Source organism: Carcharodon carcharias, chromosome 6 (genome assembly GCF_017639515.1).
Source record: "Carcharodon carcharias isolate sCarCar2 chromosome 6, sCarCar2.pri, whole genome shotgun sequence".
NCBI classification, from domain to species: domain Eukaryota; kingdom Metazoa; phylum Chordata; class Chondrichthyes; order Lamniformes; family Lamnidae; genus Carcharodon; species Carcharodon carcharias.
In genome coordinates this window covers 79,094,882-79,116,743 of record NC_054472.1, presented here as the reverse complement: position 1 = coordinate 79,116,743, position 21,862 = coordinate 79,094,882, and the positions used below count along the sequence as shown (strand labels likewise).

Sequence of the window (21,862 nt, the reverse complement as noted above, 5' to 3'; positions counted from 1 at the left end):
TGATTACAAGAAGATCAAAGTTGGGAACTAAATATTCAGGGGTATGTGACTTTTCGAGACAGGCAGGAAGGAAAGGGTGTTATTACGAGATGGAATAAGTGCGATAGCAAGAAATGATGTTGGATCGGAAGGTGTAGAATCCACATGATTGGAGGAAAGAAATAACAAGGGGAAGACGACACTGGTGGGAGTAATCTATAAGCCCCCTAACAGTAGCTATGCTGTCGGACAGAGAATAAATCAGGAAATAATGAGGGCATGTAAAAAAAGCAGTAAATTAATCATGGGTGATTTTAATCTTCATGTAGATTGGGAAAATCAAATTGGCAGAGGTAGCCACAAGCAAGAATTCATAGTGTATTCGGGACAGTTTCCTAGAACAATATGTTGTGGATCCAACCAGGGATCAGGCTATTTTGGATCTGGTAATGTGTAATGAGGCAGGTTTAATAAATGATCTCAGAATAAAAATCCCCTAGAAAACAGTGACCATAACATGGTGGAATTTAGCATTCAGTTTGAATGTGAGAAACTTAGTTTCGAAACATCTGTGCTAAACTTAAATAAGGGTAATTACAAAGAAACGAGGGCAGAGTTGGCTGGAGTGAACTCAGAAAGCAGCTTAGCAGAAAAGACGGTTGATGAACAATGGCAGACGTTTAAGAAAATAGTTCATGATTCACAACAAAGATATATCTCAGTAAGGATTGTAGGAAGGGGATAAACCAACCATGGTTAACCAAGGAAGTTAAGGATAGTATCAAAGTGAAAGAAAAAAAACATAAAATGTGGCAAAGATTAGTGGTAAGCAAGAGGATTGGGAAAGTTTTAAAAGCCAACAGAAGATAACCAAAAAATAATAAGGAGGGAGAAAATAAGCTTTGAGGGTAAACTAGCAAGTAATATAAAATCGGACAGTAAGAACTTCTTTAAATATATAAAAAGAGAGGCACCAAAATCAGTATAGGCCTCTTAGAGAATGAGGCTGGGGAAATAATAATGGGGAACCAGGAAATGGTACGCGAGTTGAATAAATACTTTGCATTCATGGTAGAAGACACTAATAGCATACCAAAAATACTAAATAATCATGGGGCAAAAAGGGGTGGGAAATAAATACAATAACTATCACTAGAGAAAAAGTGGTAGGGAAACTAATAGGACTAAAGGCCAATAAGTCCCCTGGACCTGATGTGTTGCATCAAAGGATCTTAAAGGAAATGGCTGCAGAGATAGTGGGTGCACTGGTAGTAATCTTCCAAGAGTCCTTGGATTCTGGAAAAGTTCCAGAGGATTGGAAAACTGCCAGTGTAACACTCTTATTCAAAAAGGGAGGGAGACAAAAAACAGGTAACTATAAGCAAGTTAGCTTAACATCTGTTATTGGGAAAATGTTGGAGTCTATTTTAAAGGACATTTAGCAGAGCATTTAGGAATGCATAATCTAATCAAGCAGAGTCAACATGGCTTCATGAAGGGGAAATCATGCCTGACAAATTTATTAGAATTCTCTGAGGAGGTAACAAGCAGGATAAAGGGGAACCGGTAGGTGTAATATATTTAGATTTACAAAAGGCGTTCGATAAGGTACCACACATAAGGCTACTTAATAAGATAAGAGCCCATGGTGTTGGGGGTAGTATATTAGTATGGATAGAAGACTGGCTAACTAATAGATGACAGAGATTTGGGGTACGAGGGGCATTTTCAGGATGGCAACCTTTAACTAGTGGAGTGCCACAAGGATCAGTGCTAGGGCCACAATCATTTATAATGTATATTAATGACTTGGATGAGGGAAATGAATGTACTATCGCCAAGTTTGTGGATGACACAAAAATAGGTGGGAAGGCAAGTGGTGAGGATGACACAAAGAGTCTACAGATGGATATAGACTGGTTAAGTGAGGGGGCAAAAACTGTGGCAGATGGAATATAAACATGGGAAAGTGTGAGGATATGCACTTTGGCAGGAAGAATAGAGCAGAATATTATTTAAATGGAGAAAGCTGCAGCACAGAGGGATTTGGGGGTCCTCATGCATGAATCCCAAAAAGCTAGCATACAAGTTCAGCAGATAATAGGTGAGGCAAATGGAACGTTGGCCTTTATTTCATATGGAAAGGAATATAAAAATAGGGAAGTCTTGTTAAAACTATATAAGGCACAATTTGACCACACCTAGAATACTGTGAATAGTTTTGGTTCCCTTACCTAAGGAAAGATATACTGGCATTGGAGGCAGTCCAGAGGTTTGCTAGGTTGATCCCAGGGATGAAGGGATTTTCTTATGAGGAGAGGTTGAGCCTGTACTCATTGGAGTTTAGAAGAATGAGAGGCCACCTTATCGAAACATATAAGATTCTTAGGGGGGCTTAACAGGGTAGATGCTAAGGTTGTTTCCCCTTGTGGAAGAGTCTAGGACCAGAGGGCGCAATCTCAGAGTAAGGGGGCGTCCATTTAAAACAGAGATGAAGAGGAATTTCTTCTCTCAGAGGGTGGTGAATCTGTGGAATTCTTTACCGCAGAGAGCTGTAGAAGCTGGGTCATTAAGTACATTCAAGGCTGAGATAGACAGATTTTTAATCAGTAAGGGAATCAAGGCTTATGGGGAAAAGGCAGGAAGGTGAAGTTGAGGATTATCAGATCAGCCATGATCTCGTGGAATGGTGGAGCAGACTCGATGGGCCAAATGGCCTACTTCCGCTCCTACATCTTGTCTTATCTAAAAATTATTTCTGTTTACACTATAGGGCTGTTTTAGAGACACCAGCTGAAAGTTCCTGGAACTAGCTATGCGGGGTCCAAATCCTTGCTGGCAGAATGATAAACCGGCCTTGCCAGATATAGTAAAGGATAAATGGTAGCCTTGTAGCATGCTATTCCACTAGTGCACGCATACGAGTACAGGTTTTGCATGAGACGGTCTGCTTATGAAAGCTGCCTTTTAAACACAAGTTAAATTGTAGGAAGATGACCCAAACCATAATATTTGTCACTAAGACATTCTGTTGTCTCCTACCATAAGACAAACATCATCCAGTTTATCTCGTTGGGTTAATATGTCAACCAAAATACATAAGCAACACAAGAGATATACAACTGTAATAAGTTCTCCCTCAGCCTTGGAAGTTGCCAGATTAGTGGCAGTTCCAGACAAACTGATGGATCTTGAAGATGTGGATGCTTCGATTTGAAAAAGTTTCAAGAATCATGGTGAGATGTTATTCTGAAAACTGGCAGACAGTGAGCAGTAATGGATGATTATTTTATGAAGACAGGTTGAAACTGGATATTGCCGACCTACCAACATGAGCTATGTGCAGGAAGCCATCCTTTTGCTGGAACGAATAGGTCCATGGCACGCTCAATATTGAGTCTCAGGCTTTATTTAAATTAGACCAGCAAGCTATAGATGCCTGCTGTATGACCCCAGACAGCTTGCTGGTGCAGTTAAATGTTACAACACTGCATCACTAGCAATGGCCCTCAGGTAGGACCTGGGAGAAGAATGGGGGAGGAGGGAGGTGGCTGGTAGGGGACAGTTTGGATGCCGACAACAGAGACTGCAATGGAGTTGTGGTTCAACTTACCTTTTTGATGGCAGTCTCCAGCAATTCCGTTGAAGATGACTGGATAAGCAATATGGTAACCTGCCTGACAGCTTTTTTGAGGAAGAGGTCGTGAAAAGATTTTATGCCCTCTATTTGCATAATACCTGGAGGCCTACAATTCTACATTTATCAACATGCCTGGAGGTAATGGAATATGTGGGCTGTGCTCATTAATTGTAAAAATTATGGTTAAGTGTCTAGAAGTAGAGGGCCACTCATTGAAGGATTACATGTACACATATAAAGAGACATCCACCTCTTTAAGGGGTTGTTCATTTGTTTATTAGATTCCTCAAAAGAGTATCCCAAGCCACTTGTCTTTTCTGCAGACTCAAGGAGTCCATGTTCCACGTCTTCATAGGATGTGTGAGGTTACAGACCCTTCCCACTTGTTGAGGGAGCTGCTCCTTAAGTTCTGTTTGCACTTCAGCCCCACATTCCTGATCTTTGGTCACCCAGTACAGAGGGGGACATGGAGGGAGGAGAACTTCCTCTTAAGCCTGCACCTGGGCCTGGTCAAGGTGCCCATCAAGAGGTCCAGGTTGTTTGGCCTGACTATCTGCCTCTCTCCAGCAGTTACATCGTGCCCTGATGTCCTTGGAGAGGAAGCACCCGGTGTCTGCCGGTATGCTTGAGGGCTTCTGTGATTGGTGGATGCCACAGGGGCTGAAGTGCATCACCAGACTCCAAAATATTATTTTAATTTAATTTTGACAAGTTTCTGTTGAAGTTTTTGCTTTTAGTTACAGTCAATGTTATTTTAATTTGTTAAGTTTCCTTTAAAGTTTTGTTTTTGTTCTAATGCATCTTTAAGGAGCAGTTAATTCATTAATTAGTTTATTCGATTTTAATACAAAAGAGTATAAACAGACACTGGGATTGTTAACTAATTAATTTGTTTATTTGGGTTAGTTTACTCAAAAAATAAATAAAAGGCATTGCCTTCTGCGACAAGTGGGCACCACAGGGAATGGAGTGCCTCATCTCCCCCAAAAATGTCATTTTAATGTAATAAGTTTCTGTTATAATTTTGTGTTTGTTACTGTGCCCCTTTAAGGGGCTTGTCATTAGTTAATTTGTTCATTTGTTTTACTGATATACTAAAGAGTATAAAGAGACACAGCCCAGGTAGCTCAACTGAATTGATACATAATGGACTTTTAGTTCCTGGATCACATTTTGAGCCAGTTAGCTCCATTGGCTCGAGAGCTGGCATGTAGATCAGATTAACAGCTACAACACACGACTCAATCCCCATTCCAGCTGAGGTAGACTCCAGTGCCTCTTTAAGGGGTTGTTAATTAATTTGATTACTGTTTGCTCAAAAGAGGATAGTATTGGCACCAGTGGTGGTCAGTCTAAAACTGAGTAAAGATTGACATCTGGTCTTTTCCTTCACCAACTGGCTGTAAGAAGTTTAACAAAGCTGACGACTGTAGTGTGTGTTTAGGTTTCTGCTTTACACCTATAAAATAGACAGTGCCAAAAAAAAAATTAGGTCACTATCTTTAGCTCGAGGCCACTATAAGTGGCTTGATGAGAATGAAAAAAAAACAATGTTCCTCATCAGAAAAGGGCAACATTGCTCAGCTGGCAAAAAACAATATAGTCACTACAAAGGACATGTGCTACATTCATCTAGTGGAGTTCCGCAAGGGTCAGTGTTGGGACCACAACTTTTCACTTTATACATTAATGATCCAGATGAAGGAACTGAGGGCATCCTAGCTAGGTTTGCAGATGATACAAAGATAGGTGGAGAGACAGGTAGTATTGAGGAGGCGGGGAGGCTGCAGAAGGATTTAGACATTTAGGAGAATGGGCAAAGAAATGGCAGATGGAATACAACATCGGGAAGTGTGAGGTCATGCACTTTGGTAGGAAGAATAGAGCCATGGACTATTTTCTAAATAGGGAGAGAATTCAGAAATCTGGAATGCAAAGGGACTTGGGAGTCCTAATCCAGGATTCTCTTAAGGTTAACTTGCAAGTTGAGTCGGTAGTTAGGAAGGCAAATGCAATGTTGGCATTTATTTCGAGAGGACTAGAATATAAAAGCAGGGATGTGCTGCTGAGGCTTTATATGGCTCTGGTCAGACCACATTTAGAATATTGTGAGCAATTTTGGGCCCCGTATCTCAGGAAGGATGTGCTGGCCCTGGAGAGGGTCCAGGGGAGGTTCACGAGAACGATCCCAGGAATGAAAGGCTTAACATATGAGGAACGTTTGAGGACTCTGGGTCTATACTCGATGGAGTTTAGAAGGATGAGGGGGGGATCTGATTGAAACTTACAGAATACTGAAAGGCCTGGATAGAGTGGACATGGGGAAGATGTTTCCATTAGTAGGAGAGACTAGGACCCGAGGACACAGCCTCAGAGTAAAGGGAAGACCTTACAGAGATGAGAAGAAACTTCTTTAGCCAGAGAGTGGTGGATCTATGGAATTCATTGCCCACAGAAGACTGTGGAGGCTAGGTGATTGGGAGTATTTAAGACAAAGATAGATAGGTTCTTGACTGGTAAGGGGATCAAAGGTTACGGGGAGAAGGCAGGAGAATGGGGTTGAGAAACTTATCAGCCATTATTGAATGGCAGAGCAGATTCGATGGGCCAAATGGCCTAATTTCTGCTCCTATGTCTTATGGTCTCATCTATGAAATGAGGCCCAGTAAAAGCTTAGAAGGATGCAAGAAGAGTTGATGGATGTCAAAGCAAGAAAAATCTAATTTTATGCAGACACGAACAATTAAAAGAATTTATATGACTCACTAAAAGCTGTCTACACCTCGGCATCTGAGGAATTGAAATATAGAGAGCTCAAATGATAATTAACCTATCCCCAGAGAAATATACCATAGGCTTGGTGGATCAAAAATGCAAGGAGGAGCCTGACCATCCCAAAATGGAAAAAAGAGACACATCAAGCCATTAAGATGATAAAGAATGAAAAAACTCCTAGTTAATGAAACCCTAGATATATAAGCAAATGTGAGTTATGAACAAACCATTCACATAAATTACTACAAATTATCTAGAAGAAATAAATCATATCACAGATCTTTCGGAAGCTCTAGTGGCATCAGACAAGTAACATTCAGTGCCCCCTGTTACTCTCACCGTTGTTAGCTGTATTGTTTTGTCATTGGTAAAGACTTACAGGTTCCAACATGTGCATCCAATACACCAACAAATCTACTAACAAAATATGAACATACAAACAAGGAGCATGAGTAGGCCATTCGGCTACTCGAACCTGCTCTGCCATTCAATAGGATCACGGCTGATCTGATAGTAACCTTAAATTCTGCATCCCCCTACACCCGGTAAGCTAACACCCCCTTGTTTACAAGGATCTATCCACCTCTGCCTTAAAAATATTCAAACATTCTACTTCCACCGACTTTTCAAGAAGAGAGTTCTAAAGACTCACGACCCTCAGAGAAAACGTTTTGCCTCATCTCCGTTTCAAATGGGCAACTCCTTATTTTTAAAGAGTGACCCCTAGTTCTAGATTCTGCCATAAGAAGAAACACATTTTCCAGATCCACCCTGTCAGGACCCCTCAGGGTCTTAAAAACAAAAAACTGCGGATGCTGGAAATCCAAAACAAAAACAGAATTACCTGGAAAAAACAGAATTACCTGGAAAAACTCAGCAGGTCTGGCAGCATCGGCGGAGAAGAAAAGAGTTGACGTTTTGAGTCCTCATGACCCTTCGACAGAACTAGGTGAATCCCAGGAAAGGTTGAAATATAAGCTGGTTTAAGGTGGTGGTGGTGGGGGAGAGAGAAGTGGAGGGGGGTGCTTTTGCCTACAACCACACCACCCCCCTCCACTTCTTCCCCCCCCAAAACACCTTAAACCAGCTTATATTTCAACCCTTCCTGGGATTCACCTAGTTCTGTCGAAGGGTCATGAGGACTCGAAACGTCTTTTCTTCTCCGCCGATGCTGCCAGACCAGCTGAGTTTTTCCAGCTAATTCTGTTTTTGTTTCCCCTCAGGGTCTTATAGGTTTCAATCAAGTCACCTCTTACTCTTCTAAACTCCAGCAGATATAAGCCCAGCTTATCCAACTTTACCTCATAAGACAACCCGTCCATTCCAGCTATTAGCCTGGTAAATCTTCTCTGACCTGCTTCCAATGCATTTACATCCTTCCTTAAATAAGGTGACCAATATTGAACACAGTACTCCAGATGTGGTCTCATTAGTGCTCTATATAACTGAAGCATAACATCCATGCTTTTGTATTCAAATCCCCTCACAATAATGATAACATTCTATTAGCTTTCCCAATTAATTGCTGTACCTACATACATTCATGAATTAAGACACCCAGATCCCTCTGCATCTCAGAGCTCTGCAATCTGTCACAATTTAGATAACATTCTTTCTCTTTCATTCTCCTGCCAAAATGGACAATTTCACCTTTTACCAAATTAGACTCCATTTGTCAGATTTTTGCCCACTCACTTAATCTATCCATATCTTTTTTGTAGCCTCATGTCCTCTCCACAACTTACTTTCCCACTTATCTTTATGTCATCAGCAACTTTAGCAACCATCCCATCCACCCCTTCATCCAAGTCATTTATATAAATTGTACAGTTGAAGTCCCAGCACTGATCCCTGTGGCACACCGCTCATTATACCTTGCCAACCTGAAAAAGACCCAATTATGCCTACTCCCTGCTTCCTGTTAGCCAGCCAATCTTCTATCCATACCAATATGTTACGCCCTATTCCATGAGCTTTTATTTTCCGCAATTACCTTTGATGTGGCACCTTAACAAATACCTTCTGGAAATCTAAGTACAGTACATCCACTGGTTCCCCTTTATCCTCAGCATACTTGAGTTCTTTGAGGAAGTAACTTAAGTTGGTTAAACATGATTTCCCTTTCACAAAACCATGTTGACTCTGCCTGATGACCTTGGATTTATTCAAATGCACTGCCATAACTTCTTTAATAATGGCTTCTAACATTTTCCCTACAACAGATGTTAAGCTAAATGGCCTGTAGTTTCTTGCTTTGTCTCCCTCCTGTTTTGAATCGTAGAGTTAGATTTGCTATCTTCCATTCTAATGGGAACTTGCCCGAATCTAGGCAGTTTTGGAAAATTAAAACCAAATGCCTCAACTATCTCACTAGCCGCTTCTTTTAACATCCTAGGATGAAGTCCATCAGGACCCAGGCACTTGTCAGCCCGCAGTTCCAACAATTTACTCAGTGCCATTTCTCTGGTGATTGTAATTTTCCTGAGTTCCTCCCTCCCTTCAATTTCCTGATTTACAGCTGCTTCTGGGATGTTACTTGTATCCTCTATAGTGAATACTGATGCAAAAAACCTGTTGAATTAATCTGCCATCTCCTTGGGTTTTCCATTATCAATCCTCCAGACTCATTTTCTATCGGACCAACACTCACTTTGTTAACTTGTTTCTTTTTTAAATATTTATAGAAACTCTTACTATCTGTTTTTCTATTTCTGGCTAGCTTTCCCTCGTACTCTGATTTTTTTCCTCCTTACTAATCTTTTAGTTATCCTTTGCTGTTCCTTATATTCTATCCAATCTTATGACCTTCCACCTATCTTTGCACAATTATAAATATTTTCTTTAACTCTGATACTATCTTTAACCTTTCCAGTTAACCACAGATGGTGTGTCCATCCCTTGGACTTTTACTTACTTGTTGGAATATATCTATTCTGTGTATTCTGAAAGATCCCATTAAATGTTTGCCACTGCATCTCTATTCACCTATCCCTTAACCTAATTTGCCAATTCACTTTAACCAGCTCTGCTTTCACATCCTCATAATTGCCATTATTTAAGTTTAAAAACATGGTCTTGGACCCACTCCTCTCTCCCTCAAACTGAATGTAAAATTCAATCATATTATGGTCGCTGCTACTAGGGACACCTTCACTATGAGATCATTAATTAATCCCATCTCATTGCATAATACCAGGTCTAGTAATAGCCTGCCCTCTGGTTGGCTCCAGAACGTGCTGTTCTAAGAAACTATCCCAAAAACTTTCTATGAACTCCTCATCTAGATTACCTTTGCCTACCTGACCTTTCCAGTCTAGATGTAGATTAAAATCTCCCATGATTATCGTCCTGTCTTTCTGACAAGCTCCTATTATTTCTTCCTTTATGCTCCACCCTACCATGTGGTTACTACTAAGGGGCCTATACACGACTCCCACGAGTGACTTCTTGCCTTTACCGTTTCTCATCTCTACCCAAACCGTTTCCACACCCTGGTTTCCTGAACTTAGGTCATTCCTCTCAATTGTGCTAATACCATCATTAACTAACAGAACTACCCCTCCACCTTTTCCTTGCTTCCTGTCCTTTCGAAATGTCCTGTACCCTTCAATATTCAGGTCCCAATCCATATCTTCCTGCAGCCATGTCTCCATAATGGCTATCAAATCATACTTATTTATTTCTATGTACGCTCTCAGTTCATCTGTTCTGTTTCGAATTTTTTGTGCATTCAGATACAGGACCTTTAGTTTTATCCTTTTTATAGTCTCAAGTCTCAGCTGTTGGATTTGTTAGGTTTGTCCTCTCTATCCCTTCCTGTCATGGTCTGGTTTTAATTTCCTATAATACCGTTCTCTTTTGGCTTGTTTCTACTCTTTGATTTACCACATCTTCCCAAATTTGATCTCTTGCCCCCACTACTTAGTTTAAAACCCTTTCTACTTCTCTAGTTATGTGGCTCACAAGAACACTGGTCCCAGCACTGTTCAGGTGCAGACTGTCCCAACGGTACATTTCCCACTTTACCCAGTACTGATGCCAGTGGCCCATAAACCAGAACCCACTTCTCCCACACCAGTCTTTAAGCCATGCAATCATCTCCCTAATCTGATTTGTTCTTTGCCAATCTGCATGTGGCTCAGGTGATAATCCAGAGATTATGACCTTTGAGGTTCTGCTTCTTAGTTTGGTGCCAAGCTCCTCGTACTATGAAGAACCTCATTCTTTGTCCTACCTACGTTGTTGGTACCTACTTGGATCATGACAACTGGGTCTTCCCCCTGCAACTGCAAGTTGCTCTCCATCCACAAGCAGAGGTCCTGAGCCCTGGCACCAGGCAGGCAACACAGCCATCTGGACTCACGCACTTTGCTGCAGAGAATGATGTCAATCCTTCTGACTATACTGTCCCTTACTACTACTACATTCCTTGTTCCTCCCCCTATGTGAATGGCTTCCTGTACTATGGTGCCATGGCCAGTTAACTCATCCACCCTGCGGCCTCCACCTTCATCCAAACAAACTGAAAAAACCTTAAACTTGTTGGACAATTGCATTGGCCGAGGTTCCTGCGCTCCTACACTGTGGGTTCCCTTACCTGTCTCATTTACAGTCACATCCTACTGTCTCTGACCACGGACCAAATCAGAAGACCCTAACCAAAGGGGTGTGACCGCCTCCTGGAATAAAGCGTCCAGGTAACATTCCCCCTCCTTGATGTGCTGCAATGTCTGCAGCCCGGCTTCCAGCTCAATAACTCTGAGCCGAAGTTGCTGTAGCCGCAAACACTTACTGCAGACGTGTTTGCCCTGGATCACGCCGGTGTCCAGTAGCTCCCACATCCTGCAATCACAGCATGTCACCTGCCCTGCCATCTCCAATATGTGTTAATTAATTAATAATTGCTAATTAATTTACAATTAATAAAGCCTACACCTCCCAATAGGTTTTGGCACTGCTAGTAAACTTTACAATATTGATAAAACACTCAGTTTCTAATAATACCAGCTACTGATTTACCTACTTCTTCTGCTGCACCAAAGTGGAAATCAAATACTGGAGGCTGAAAAAGAGTAGAAGAAAAAATCATCTCCTCACCACCAGAGTCATAGAGGTCTACAGCACAGAAAAAGGCCCTTCGGCCTATCGAGCCTGCTCCAGTCAAAAAAGTACCGAACTATTTTAATCCCATTTTCCAGCACTAGGCTCATAGCCTTGTATGCCATAGCATCGCAAGTGCACATCCAACTACTTCTTAAATGTTATGAGGGTTTCTTTCTCTACCATTCTTTCAGGCAATGAGTTCCAGATTCGCACCACCCTCTGGGTGAAAATATTCTTCCTCACACCCCCTCTAAGCCTCCTGACCCTTACCTTAAAACTATGCCCCCTGGTTATTGATCCCTCCACCAAGGAGAAAAGTTCCTTCCTTTCTACCCTATCTATGCCCCTCATAGTTTTATACATCTCGATCATGTGCCCCCTCAACCTCTTCTACTCCAAGGAAAATAACCCCAGTCTATCTAACTCTTTTCATAGCTAAAACTCTCCAGCCCAGGCAACGTCCTGGTAAATCTCCTTTGCACTCTCTCAAGTGCAATCACATCCATAGAGCATGAACACAGTCCCCACTACCACAAATTTTGCAGCCGAGTATACCGCATATGGGGACATCACAGGTGTCAGTACACCTGAAGTGCAATGGGCTAGCCTCGTCCTGGGAGAACTACCTTCATGATCATGGTCTCTCCCCCACTAGGTAAGCCCTTCACCAAACTCAACTCAGCACACTCTACTTCTTGCAGTAAACATTACCTAAAGCACCTCTTTCCCCCTATGTACCGAATTCCCACTTTGAACCAAATTCTCAATTACACTCACTTGGTCTCTGTCTCACTCAGGTGAAGTCTCTCTCACTGATCATGCACCCTTACTGGCCATTCTAAAATCATTCTAATTGATAGGTTAAAATTATAGCTTTATTGTGCCTCAGAATGCAAAATGTGCAAAGGATTGCAAGAAACTGGAGATTCCAATTTGTAAGTGATTCTAAAACTCACCCACCTATCGGGAAGCCAACAGAATCAGGTACCTGCCTGATTTTACTCTCCATTGAAATCAATGGTTTTCTTGCCTGGCTTGTTACATTAAAATTATCTATGAAGTGTTACATTGGGGTCAACAAGCAGAAACATTATTCCATTGCTACAGCACATCTTTTGAGTGATCTCAGTGGAACTGAAACAATCGGGAGCTGTTTTGGATCTATCAGTGGGAGTACATGAAACACAATGTATTGTTGTAGAAAAAAGGCATAAAGTTATTCATTGTAATTCTAATGGGTCCAAGATCCATCTCGTTTCAAACTATATATGTAAAAATGGAATCTGGATTATACGTCGCCAAGTTATAGCAAAAGAATGGACAGACAGCAGACATATCCTGGTTCATTTTGAATTAGCAGGTGCTAAAAATGGAAACATCCTTTCCTCAAGAGAATACCAGCCAATAACAAGAGGTCGATCTATCTGAAGGAAAGCAGGCCAGCCTGTTTGATTCTTGCAAACTATTGTCCCAACTCCAACCTCACTTTCCTCTCCAAATTCCTTGAATATGTTAGTGCCAGCTAAATCTGTGCCTATCTTTCATGCAACTCCATGTTTGATTCTCTCTAATCTGATTCCTGTCTCTGCTACAGCACTGGACCAGCCCAAATCAAAGTTATAAATGACAGTGATGCATTTTTCCCTCCTCAACCTCTCTGCAGCCTTTAACATGGTCTACCATACCATCCAATGCCTTATATCAAGAGCATCTCCAGCAATGACTTCTTTCCCTGACCCCACTACATTACCTCTCGGAATCCCCTATCTTTGGCCTCCCTCATCTACATGCTTCCACTTGGAGGACAACTGCCAGCTCCACCCCTCCACCACTTCTCTCAATTTTCTTACAGCCACTGTACTGCCAAACCACTTTGCAAATATTCACTTTTGGATGAGCCGTAGTTTCCTACAGTTAAACATTGGGAAGATCAAAGCCATTTGTTTTTGGCTACGCCATAAACTCCTTATCCTCAACACCTACTATCTCAGGAGCAACCAGACTGCTCACCACCTTGCTGTCCTATTCAATCCCAAGCTGAGCACCCAGATTTAGGGAATTCTCTCCCTCAATCACCTCTGTCTCTCCACCTCCCTCTCCCATTTTAAGACCCTCCTTAAAACCTACCTCTTTGATCAAGCTTTTGGTCAGCCCTCCTAATAACTGCTTCTTTGGCTTGGCCTCCATTTTTGTCTGATTTTGCCTCGTGAAAAGCATTTAAGGCATTACATATGTACAAGTTATTGTTGGTAATTAATAATAATGGGAATCTGTATTTCTATAAAGGGAGAAGTAATGTCTTTTTGCTAGAAATAGCATTTGCTAACAACAGATGCTACAGGGCCAGAAGGTGGGTCCTCCTCTTTGTCTGCCATAACATTGGCGGAAGATCTGTTGACACTCTAGAGAGTTATTGTAAATGCATATCATCTTGTTCTTATTTTGATTCACATATCTCTATCCAGAAGCAGCTCACATGACTCAACTTTTGAGCTCCATGTAGCAGCGGTGAGCAGAGCTTCTAAGTGCCTGGAAGCCTATGTATGGCAATATAACGGTGGGTAAAGGACTCTGAAGAAAAACGATTAAGTATCTCTAAAGCAGTTTGTCATGTTAAACTTAGAGTACAGTTTAATGTGCCAGTGCAACTTAAGGAATGCTTTGCTATCTAATATATACATGGTTCTGTATAATTTTATTTCTCACAATAACCTTAAATTAGTAGTTTCAGCCTGAGCTACATGGTGTGTCAATGCAATGTTTTTCATGTTGAATTCGCGATATCAGCAGTATAAACTGCATTGACTAATTATTTTCAATGTATGACAGATTAGTATCCAGGCCTGATTGTAACACACTAACCAGAATTTTGCATGTGAGGCCCAAAAAATCTGTGTATGGCAGCTGATTTGTGCAGAGTATTAAGTAGTAACTTGAATAAGAACAACAGTTGATATTCTTATTAACTTTTTTTAAATCTTAATAACCATGCAACATTTTTAATAGTTTGCTTGATTGATAATAGAGACCTTCTGTTAATTCACACCCACATAAACAAGAATGGATAAATATTTCCATGCATGTTCTTTAAGAATTCATTTTTGCTGACAAGTAACCCTTACTCATTTCTAATATTTTCCCATAGTGTTTGCTAATATAATAGAATCCATTTTTCAAACTGAAATTTCTCTCCCCCCCCAAAAAAAATGCTTCCTAAAGCTAGAAAACAAAACACAACCAGCTAAATAAAATGCCTAGAGCATATACTCTCAACCAAAGAAATCCTGTTTCCATGGCAACATTAACAAGTGAATTTCTAACAGTGGGTAGCATCTCTTGAAACAAATATTGAAACTAAAACAAAAATATTCATTTGCTTGAAAGACTGAATTACAAAACAATGTATAGTGAGGATTTAATGGTGGACCATGAAGATATTGATTTGGGCCTTCAAGTGCCAAAATTAAATGCTGATCTCAAGTGTGGGAGGACACCTTGAGATGAAACTTACCACTCGAGCTAAAAATCTGTGTTGCACCATAAAATTATAATACCTTTCTGTTGGCTGCAAGCTTCAAAACTAAACTTTAATGATTTAAACCTTATAACAAATAGTGATTGATCCCAATTTTTGGAGAATAGATACCTTACATTAATAAGAAAAAAAAATGCAGCAACCATCCACAACATTTCCAAACACTGTAAATCAATTCAAATTCTGGACAATGCAAAACTGATACCATTAGGAATTATTCTACCATATCATGGAATAGACTTGCTTTTCAATGATCTAAAATCTGTATAGGATCACAGAAAGCAATACTGCAGTCTACTTCAATAACATAACAAGTACATTATAAACCAGAGTTGTTCTTGCATAACCAGAACACTGAAGTTGAACCCTACACCACCTTAAGCAGTGAACTTCTTCAGATTAACAATATAATACTGCATTTAATTAACAGTATCCCTTGATTAACTTTACTAAATTAAATTTTATAGTAGAGAGCACTCTATGCAATATTCCCAGAGATACCAAATCATTAGATAGGTTAGGTATGTAAATGATTTATTCAATAATAATTGTGTTGTACTTATGATCTGAATAACAGCAATTTTTTTAAAAAGCATTATATTTTAGGATGAACAAACATTAAAGTTAATTATGATAGATTGGATTTCAACCAACAGATCTGAAAGATTATAATGTAATACTATGAACATGAAGTGAATTTTAATTCATGGATCTCTACTGGATAATGTAATAATTCACTCACAGGCTGACATTTTTTGCCTCATTGATAGCATCCTGGATATAATCAATATTACTTCTGGAAGATTTTGAAAAATATAGAGGATCTTATATTCTGGAAGTTCTCACTAAGGATTTAAAAAGTTATCAATACTGCTCATATCGTGCACAGTATGTATGTCCCTGCCTTGTCATTTCAATCCATATCCACATAAACTTTATTTATTTTTGCTTTGATGTGATACAGATTTTATCTTATGCTTGTGAGTGTGTTTAAATGTCACATTCAGTATTCTGCTCCCAGGTTGGGTATTTTGGTCAATGATGACATGGGTTTGTAAGTTAGAAAACTATTTTTAGTTGATGATCTGATCACTCTCAACTACCTCGATAGTCCTCTAGTCCTTTCCATTAGCAGTTCATTTGGACACGTGTATTGAACCAAGTTCACAAATGTATTTTTGAAAAGCAATGTTAGATTCACATTTCTTTTTAAATATTTCAGTGCCTGAAGGAACATCATGATCTACAGTGCTCCTTTTGGAAGAAATAAATTAGATGAATTCAGTGTTAGTAAGATTTCATTTTGGCAGCTATACCGTGTATGAACATTAACATTCCTTATTAGGAAGAAAAAAAATCAATGTCTAACCTAACACAATCTTTTTTTCTCTTATCACTATGAATTTATCTAATTTATAGTTAAAAGACTATCATCCTAATGTTATTTTGTTTCCCAAGTTTCCTCTCTTCTCTTACAGAGATTCATGCCGTAGTATAATTCCATGGACATCATCAGCCTGCTTGTAAATGATGCAAGTTGCTTTCTTTATTTAAGCTTAGAAAGCAAATGCCAGCAGGCTACTGGACCAAGCTAACCATCCCAATCCTGACTGTACCTGACATTGACACATCAAGGATTTCAAGATTGTGATTAGGAATGGGAGCCTTCTCTCTTCCTCTCTAACTCATGAACGCTGAAGTATATTGTAAGACACATACTTAGCCGAGTTAGCTAACTGAACAAAGACCAGAAATCCTATTCTGCACAGTTCAATAATTCACCAGGCAGTACATTTAATTGCTGAGCCTCTGAAACACCTTGATCCTAACTAAAGGTGGGCTTAAAATTTACTTCTTGTTATGGTCAAGTCTGTTGCCTTTGAATTGGAAATGAAATTATGATCCCAACTCTTGCTTTATTTTTAAAACCAGCAAAACATTTTCATATATGTATATTCTATTCATTGTGCTTCTTTAGAACAACGAGTAGCATATGAAGCAGTAGCATATGTTACACTTTAGTCACAGGAAGAATTTTCTCTGTTCCACATCTGTTACTTTTTCACAACACATGCTTAAAAATCGCCTTTGTGAAAATGAGGTATAAGGATATAACATTTCAAGTAATTACCTAGGAAATTATTCAAAACAATTGCAATCCTATGACCAACCTTGCCATGATGCCTTCTGAAGATTCTAATTGAAAGCAAACATGCACAATTTTGGCTTCTTTTCCTGTAATATTCGATCAGAATGCTACATAGGAATTAAATATTCAAGCACTTTCTCTTCCAGAAACACTCCAGCAAAAACAGTGCTTGTAATATTATATATTATGTAGATATGAAATATCCAAATAGGAACAATATTGCTGTGTGAAAGTAAAACCAATAATGTGGCATCCTAGTTTTTATAAATCAATATGCCTTTTCAAAAGTTGTAGCAACAACTTGTTATGTCTATAGCACTTTTCACACAAGATGACATGTGAAAGTGCCACCAGTAAAGCTGAGGGAGCATGAACAAGTAGTGCAAATGTGCCTTCAGGGAAGCAAAACTGGAAGGGACCACTAAGGGAAGGTGGGGCAAGACTATGGAGACACAGTTTAGATGAAATTCTATATGATTTAATTAAAGGGGAAAAAACAAATGCCTACAGTCAAGTTAGACTGTATTTTATAACATGGTAATAGGTCAAAGGAAGAAATAATTTCATTCAATGTTTTATTTTCCTTTAAACATGTGCATAAAGGTGTTGCTGATGTTTAGAATAGCATCAGTATTCCTCATAAGCAAAGTTATTAGAAACATAAATTTGAGCATATGATCCATTTTTAAGTTACTAATGTTAATACCCTTACCTGTTACAATGATCTTTATGCAATCGTGATTATAAAATGTACATAACTTTCACTCTCGCCCCATACATTTTCAGTACTTCTTTTGGAGGCGTTTGACAACAAACATACACCCACCTATATGTTCACCTCTTCAACTGTTGCTGTGGATGGCTAATGTGGATCTAGACATCTGTTATAGCATTTAACTACCCTTTCTCAGTGGCTTCAAATTTTACTGATATTTTCTAAAAGGAATTACGACCATGGTTCTGTGGAACGATGTAATAATTTGGATATTTTGGACCCGGGGAATAGCTCGTACATTTTGAACATCTGATAGATTTCACGGGGTTGGCTGCATAAGCAGCATTTGTTTTTAAAGGAAACAATTCTAATGCATACGCAGTTTGTGCTCCCACGCCATGCTCCCTGACTGCGGAATAAACATAGTGAAGGTTGCACGAATTTAATCCAGCTTCAACTCTTATGCGTTCGCTTGCGAATTAAAAATAAATAAAACATTAAATAAACCCCTCTCCCTAATCCTCAAACTACAGACATCTGAACGGATGATAAACATAACTGAGACCAGTGTGCACTTCCCAAACAATTCACTATAAATCACCAATAGCGCGTGGCTACTTCCTGGCACCAGTGACAAGAGCACTCGCCACCGCTCTCCACTACAGAATATGTTGCTTGTATTTTCTCCACTTCAATCCTGCTCTATAAATCTGAGAAATTTAACTTGTTTTGTTGTTGTTGTTGTTATTGTTGGTGTTGCCCAGCAGGCGATCAGGTAAGCACTCTTTCGGAGCAGGTTTCTGGGGTTGTGCGCGGAACGCGGGAGAAAGTGCGGGCGGCAAAGCTCGCGGGCTTTCCCGGAACAACCCCCGCCCCCCACCTTTTCCGGGGGGGCGGGAGGAGAGAACTTGGTCTTTTCTAAATGTGTTAAATTACTGAGCGAGAATATTTCTGAAATTGGATGCTTCTTGAACCCAATGTTTAACAATCTGAATGGAATCATGTTGCTGAATGATTTTATTTTAAGTTTTGCACCGTCTCTTCCCAGGTAAAGTTCCCCTGTATCCATGGCCATTGCTCCTGCGGTTGGGAGTCGGTAGGAAGCAGGAGGTTCATACCCTGTCGCCAGTACTCACCACCGTCTCCATAGGTCTCCACACCGTACCCGTCCTGCAGCCCGTTGCTCCATGTGCCTTCGTACCTGGCCGGGCTACTGAGACTCTGGCGGAGCCCGTACCTGCCCTTGAAGCCATGCGTCCACTCCCCCCGGTAACACCAGCGACCCTTGGTCTCTACCCCCAGCCCGTGGCGCTTGCCCTGGGTCCAGTAGCCCTGGTAAGTGTTGCCACTGGGCCAGGTGTAGACTCCCACCACCTCGAAACCGTGAGCCCAGGAGCCGCTGTACTCGCCCTGGCCCTTCGGCCCCGTGCAGATGCCGTGACCGTGGGCTTTGCCGTCTTCCCAGCCGCCGCAGTAACTCCCGCCATCGTCGAAGTCAAACCTTCCTCCAGTCATACATGAAACGGAGCGGGCGGATCGCACACGGACTGAAACCGGGGGGGGGGGGGTGGTCAGCGAACAGCAGATACTGAGCGGGAGGGACAGAGGAAACCAGCCTGAGCGAAAAGAAAGTGCGAGCAACGTCTGACTGGAGAGACCGCCAGGGAGGCGGGTCCACTGACTTTAACTGGAGAGATTGGCCGGGGAGGCGGGCTCATCAACGACTGGAGAGACTCGGGAGACAGGCGGACACAGGGAACAGCGGGATTGGTGGGCACAGGAATCAAGGGGATTGGGAGGGAGGTTGGCAAAAGGACTGGGGAGAGAGGCGGGCACAGGAATCAGAGGGATTGGTGGGCACAGGAATCAGAGGGATTGGTGGGGAGATGGGCACAGGGACTCGAGAGATGGGGAGGAAGGTGGGCACAGAGACTGGGACGGTTGGTAGGGAGTTGGATTACTGACTAGAATTACTTGCGGAGGAGGCCGATATAATGACAAGGAGAGGATAGCAAGAAAGGTAGGCAATGACTACAGACACCTGGTCGTGGCAACAGACTGTGCCGAGAGAGACTGACAGACAATTAGGCAGAGTGAGGGTTTGGCTAGGAGAAGGGTGCAGTGCGAGGGACTTGCAAGCAAGTAGGCATAGTTGGATAATGGGGACCTACTGGCGATACTAGATGGGATGTAAACGCAGCACTGGAGAGAAACAAAAACAAAAATAGTTGGAAAAATTCAGGTCTGACAGTATCTGCGGAGAGGAACACAGTTAACGTTTCGAGTCCGTATGACTCTTCATCAGAACTAAGGAAATAGAGAAATGAGGTGAAATATAAGCTGGTCGAGGGGGGTGGGACAGGTAGAGCTGGATAGAGGACCAGTGATAGGTGCTGGCGCTGGAGAGATTGGTTGTACTGGCCGAGCAAATCATCACGACCTGTAGCCGTATTCCTGCGGACACAATGCAGAATGGAGAGAGCCAGGAACAGAACGAGATTAAAATGAAGAAAACATAGGAAGCAGCACCAGAAAAGCAGAAGCTTAAACGAAGAGCATCGAAAGTTGAGCGTAATGAATGAGCGATGAGAAGAACGATGAAATACAGGCTTAAAAATCGAGAGTGAAGATTTGTTGAAAGGTAATGTTGAAAAACGTGAAAAAAAGCAAAGACGACGAGGAACGAATGAGATCAAAAGGAGGAAAAATATCAAACGAAGATAAGCGAAGTGAAAATTTGAAAATAAATGTTGGAGACAGCAAAAAAGGAGCAAGGAATTGAGAAATTCACGCGAGAATGGGTGCAAAATGATCCTTCCGAACAGTAACGATGTAAAAAGTTTTAAAAATCATGAAAGAGCAATAACATTATAGTTGTATCAACGTAAAAAAACTTTTTAAAAATTGCTCAAGGTAATAACTTGGATGGGATAGGGAATCCAGTCACTATCCAATATGTATCCAATAGGATGCAATTAAAATTGTGGATTCATTAATATTCATTGATGGTGGATCTAATTTTCATCAACTAATTGCATCACTCTCCTTTCCACTTAACCCGGGCACTACATTTTTCTAGACAATATTTCCAATATTTTAAATAATTGGTAATAAGTTTCCGATTGAACTTTTGATTTTGATACAAAATCGTTTGTTGACTGGGAGACACATTATAGATTATTTACATTCGCTTTGAATTACGTCAATAGCAAAATGAATCTTGTGTCTCATGTTCAGGGTACCAGTTAGGCTTACTGCAAACATCTACACTCAGGTACACGTGTTTGCAATCGGAACTTTACAAATTTAGGAATGTTGTTATAAGTAGGCTACCTATTACTGATATATTAAATGAGACGTATTCCGAATCCAAGTTTTAAGGAACTAATGGCAAAAAAAAGCACCAATTATGATTTTAAAAACATAAAAACTATGATTTTGACCGTGTTGAGCCTAACACCAATTGCTTTTCTAAGGCTGTTAAACACTATAACTGGAATACGTAATTGGAGAAAAAGTGCGTCACGAGGTTCCCAGAATAGAAGGAAGAATAAATATGGCCATAGTTGTGCAGTGGTGAGGCTTGGAGGGGGTCATGTTCGTGACAGTGCATTCATTCACGTAGGGATGCCTGGAAACGAGAATAACGTGGCACTCGCACACAAACTTACACAACTTTCAGAGACCTGTTAAGTCAGTAGGGTCAGGGAGGGGCTCAGGTAATCAAGTGAGTCCACAGAGATTCGTTAATCTGCAGTTAGACGATCTTTTGAAAGAAAAGTATTTATGGATCAAATATAACTGCAGGGCGGGTGGGGTGGGGGTCCGGTGGTAGTATACTATATTATCCTGATTATGCCAATCACGCGTGTGGCTAAACTGAGAAAAAATGGACGCTTGTCACATATCAGCTTAGGTGTTAATTTGACCTGCATTCATAAGATTTTATCGTATTATTCAATATAA

The 21,862-nt window shown here is 40.8% G+C and overlaps 1 protein-coding gene and 1 non-coding gene across 9 annotated transcripts in view; both read right to left on the bottom strand.

Annotated features, from left to right (window-relative positions):
• The window catches only part of LOC121279052 (junctophilin-1-like), a 181,194-nt gene extending 161,744 nt beyond the window's left edge, over window positions 1–19,450 (bottom strand). For all 8 annotated transcript variants that reach the window (XM_041189872.1, XM_041189874.1, XM_041189875.1 and 5 more), the window contains exon 1: window positions 19,033–19,450. In XM_041189872.1, coding sequence (XP_041045806.1) covers window positions 19,033–19,411 — 379 coding nt within the window. In that variant the 5' untranslated portion in view covers window positions 19,412–19,450. The remainder of the gene's footprint in view (window positions 1–19,032) is intronic.
• Window positions 12,001–12,160, bottom strand: LOC121279480. The gene has a single exon (XR_005943417.1). It is a non-coding gene; the product is annotated as a U1 spliceosomal RNA (small nuclear RNA).
• Window positions 19,451–21,862: the final 2,412 nt, after the last annotated feature.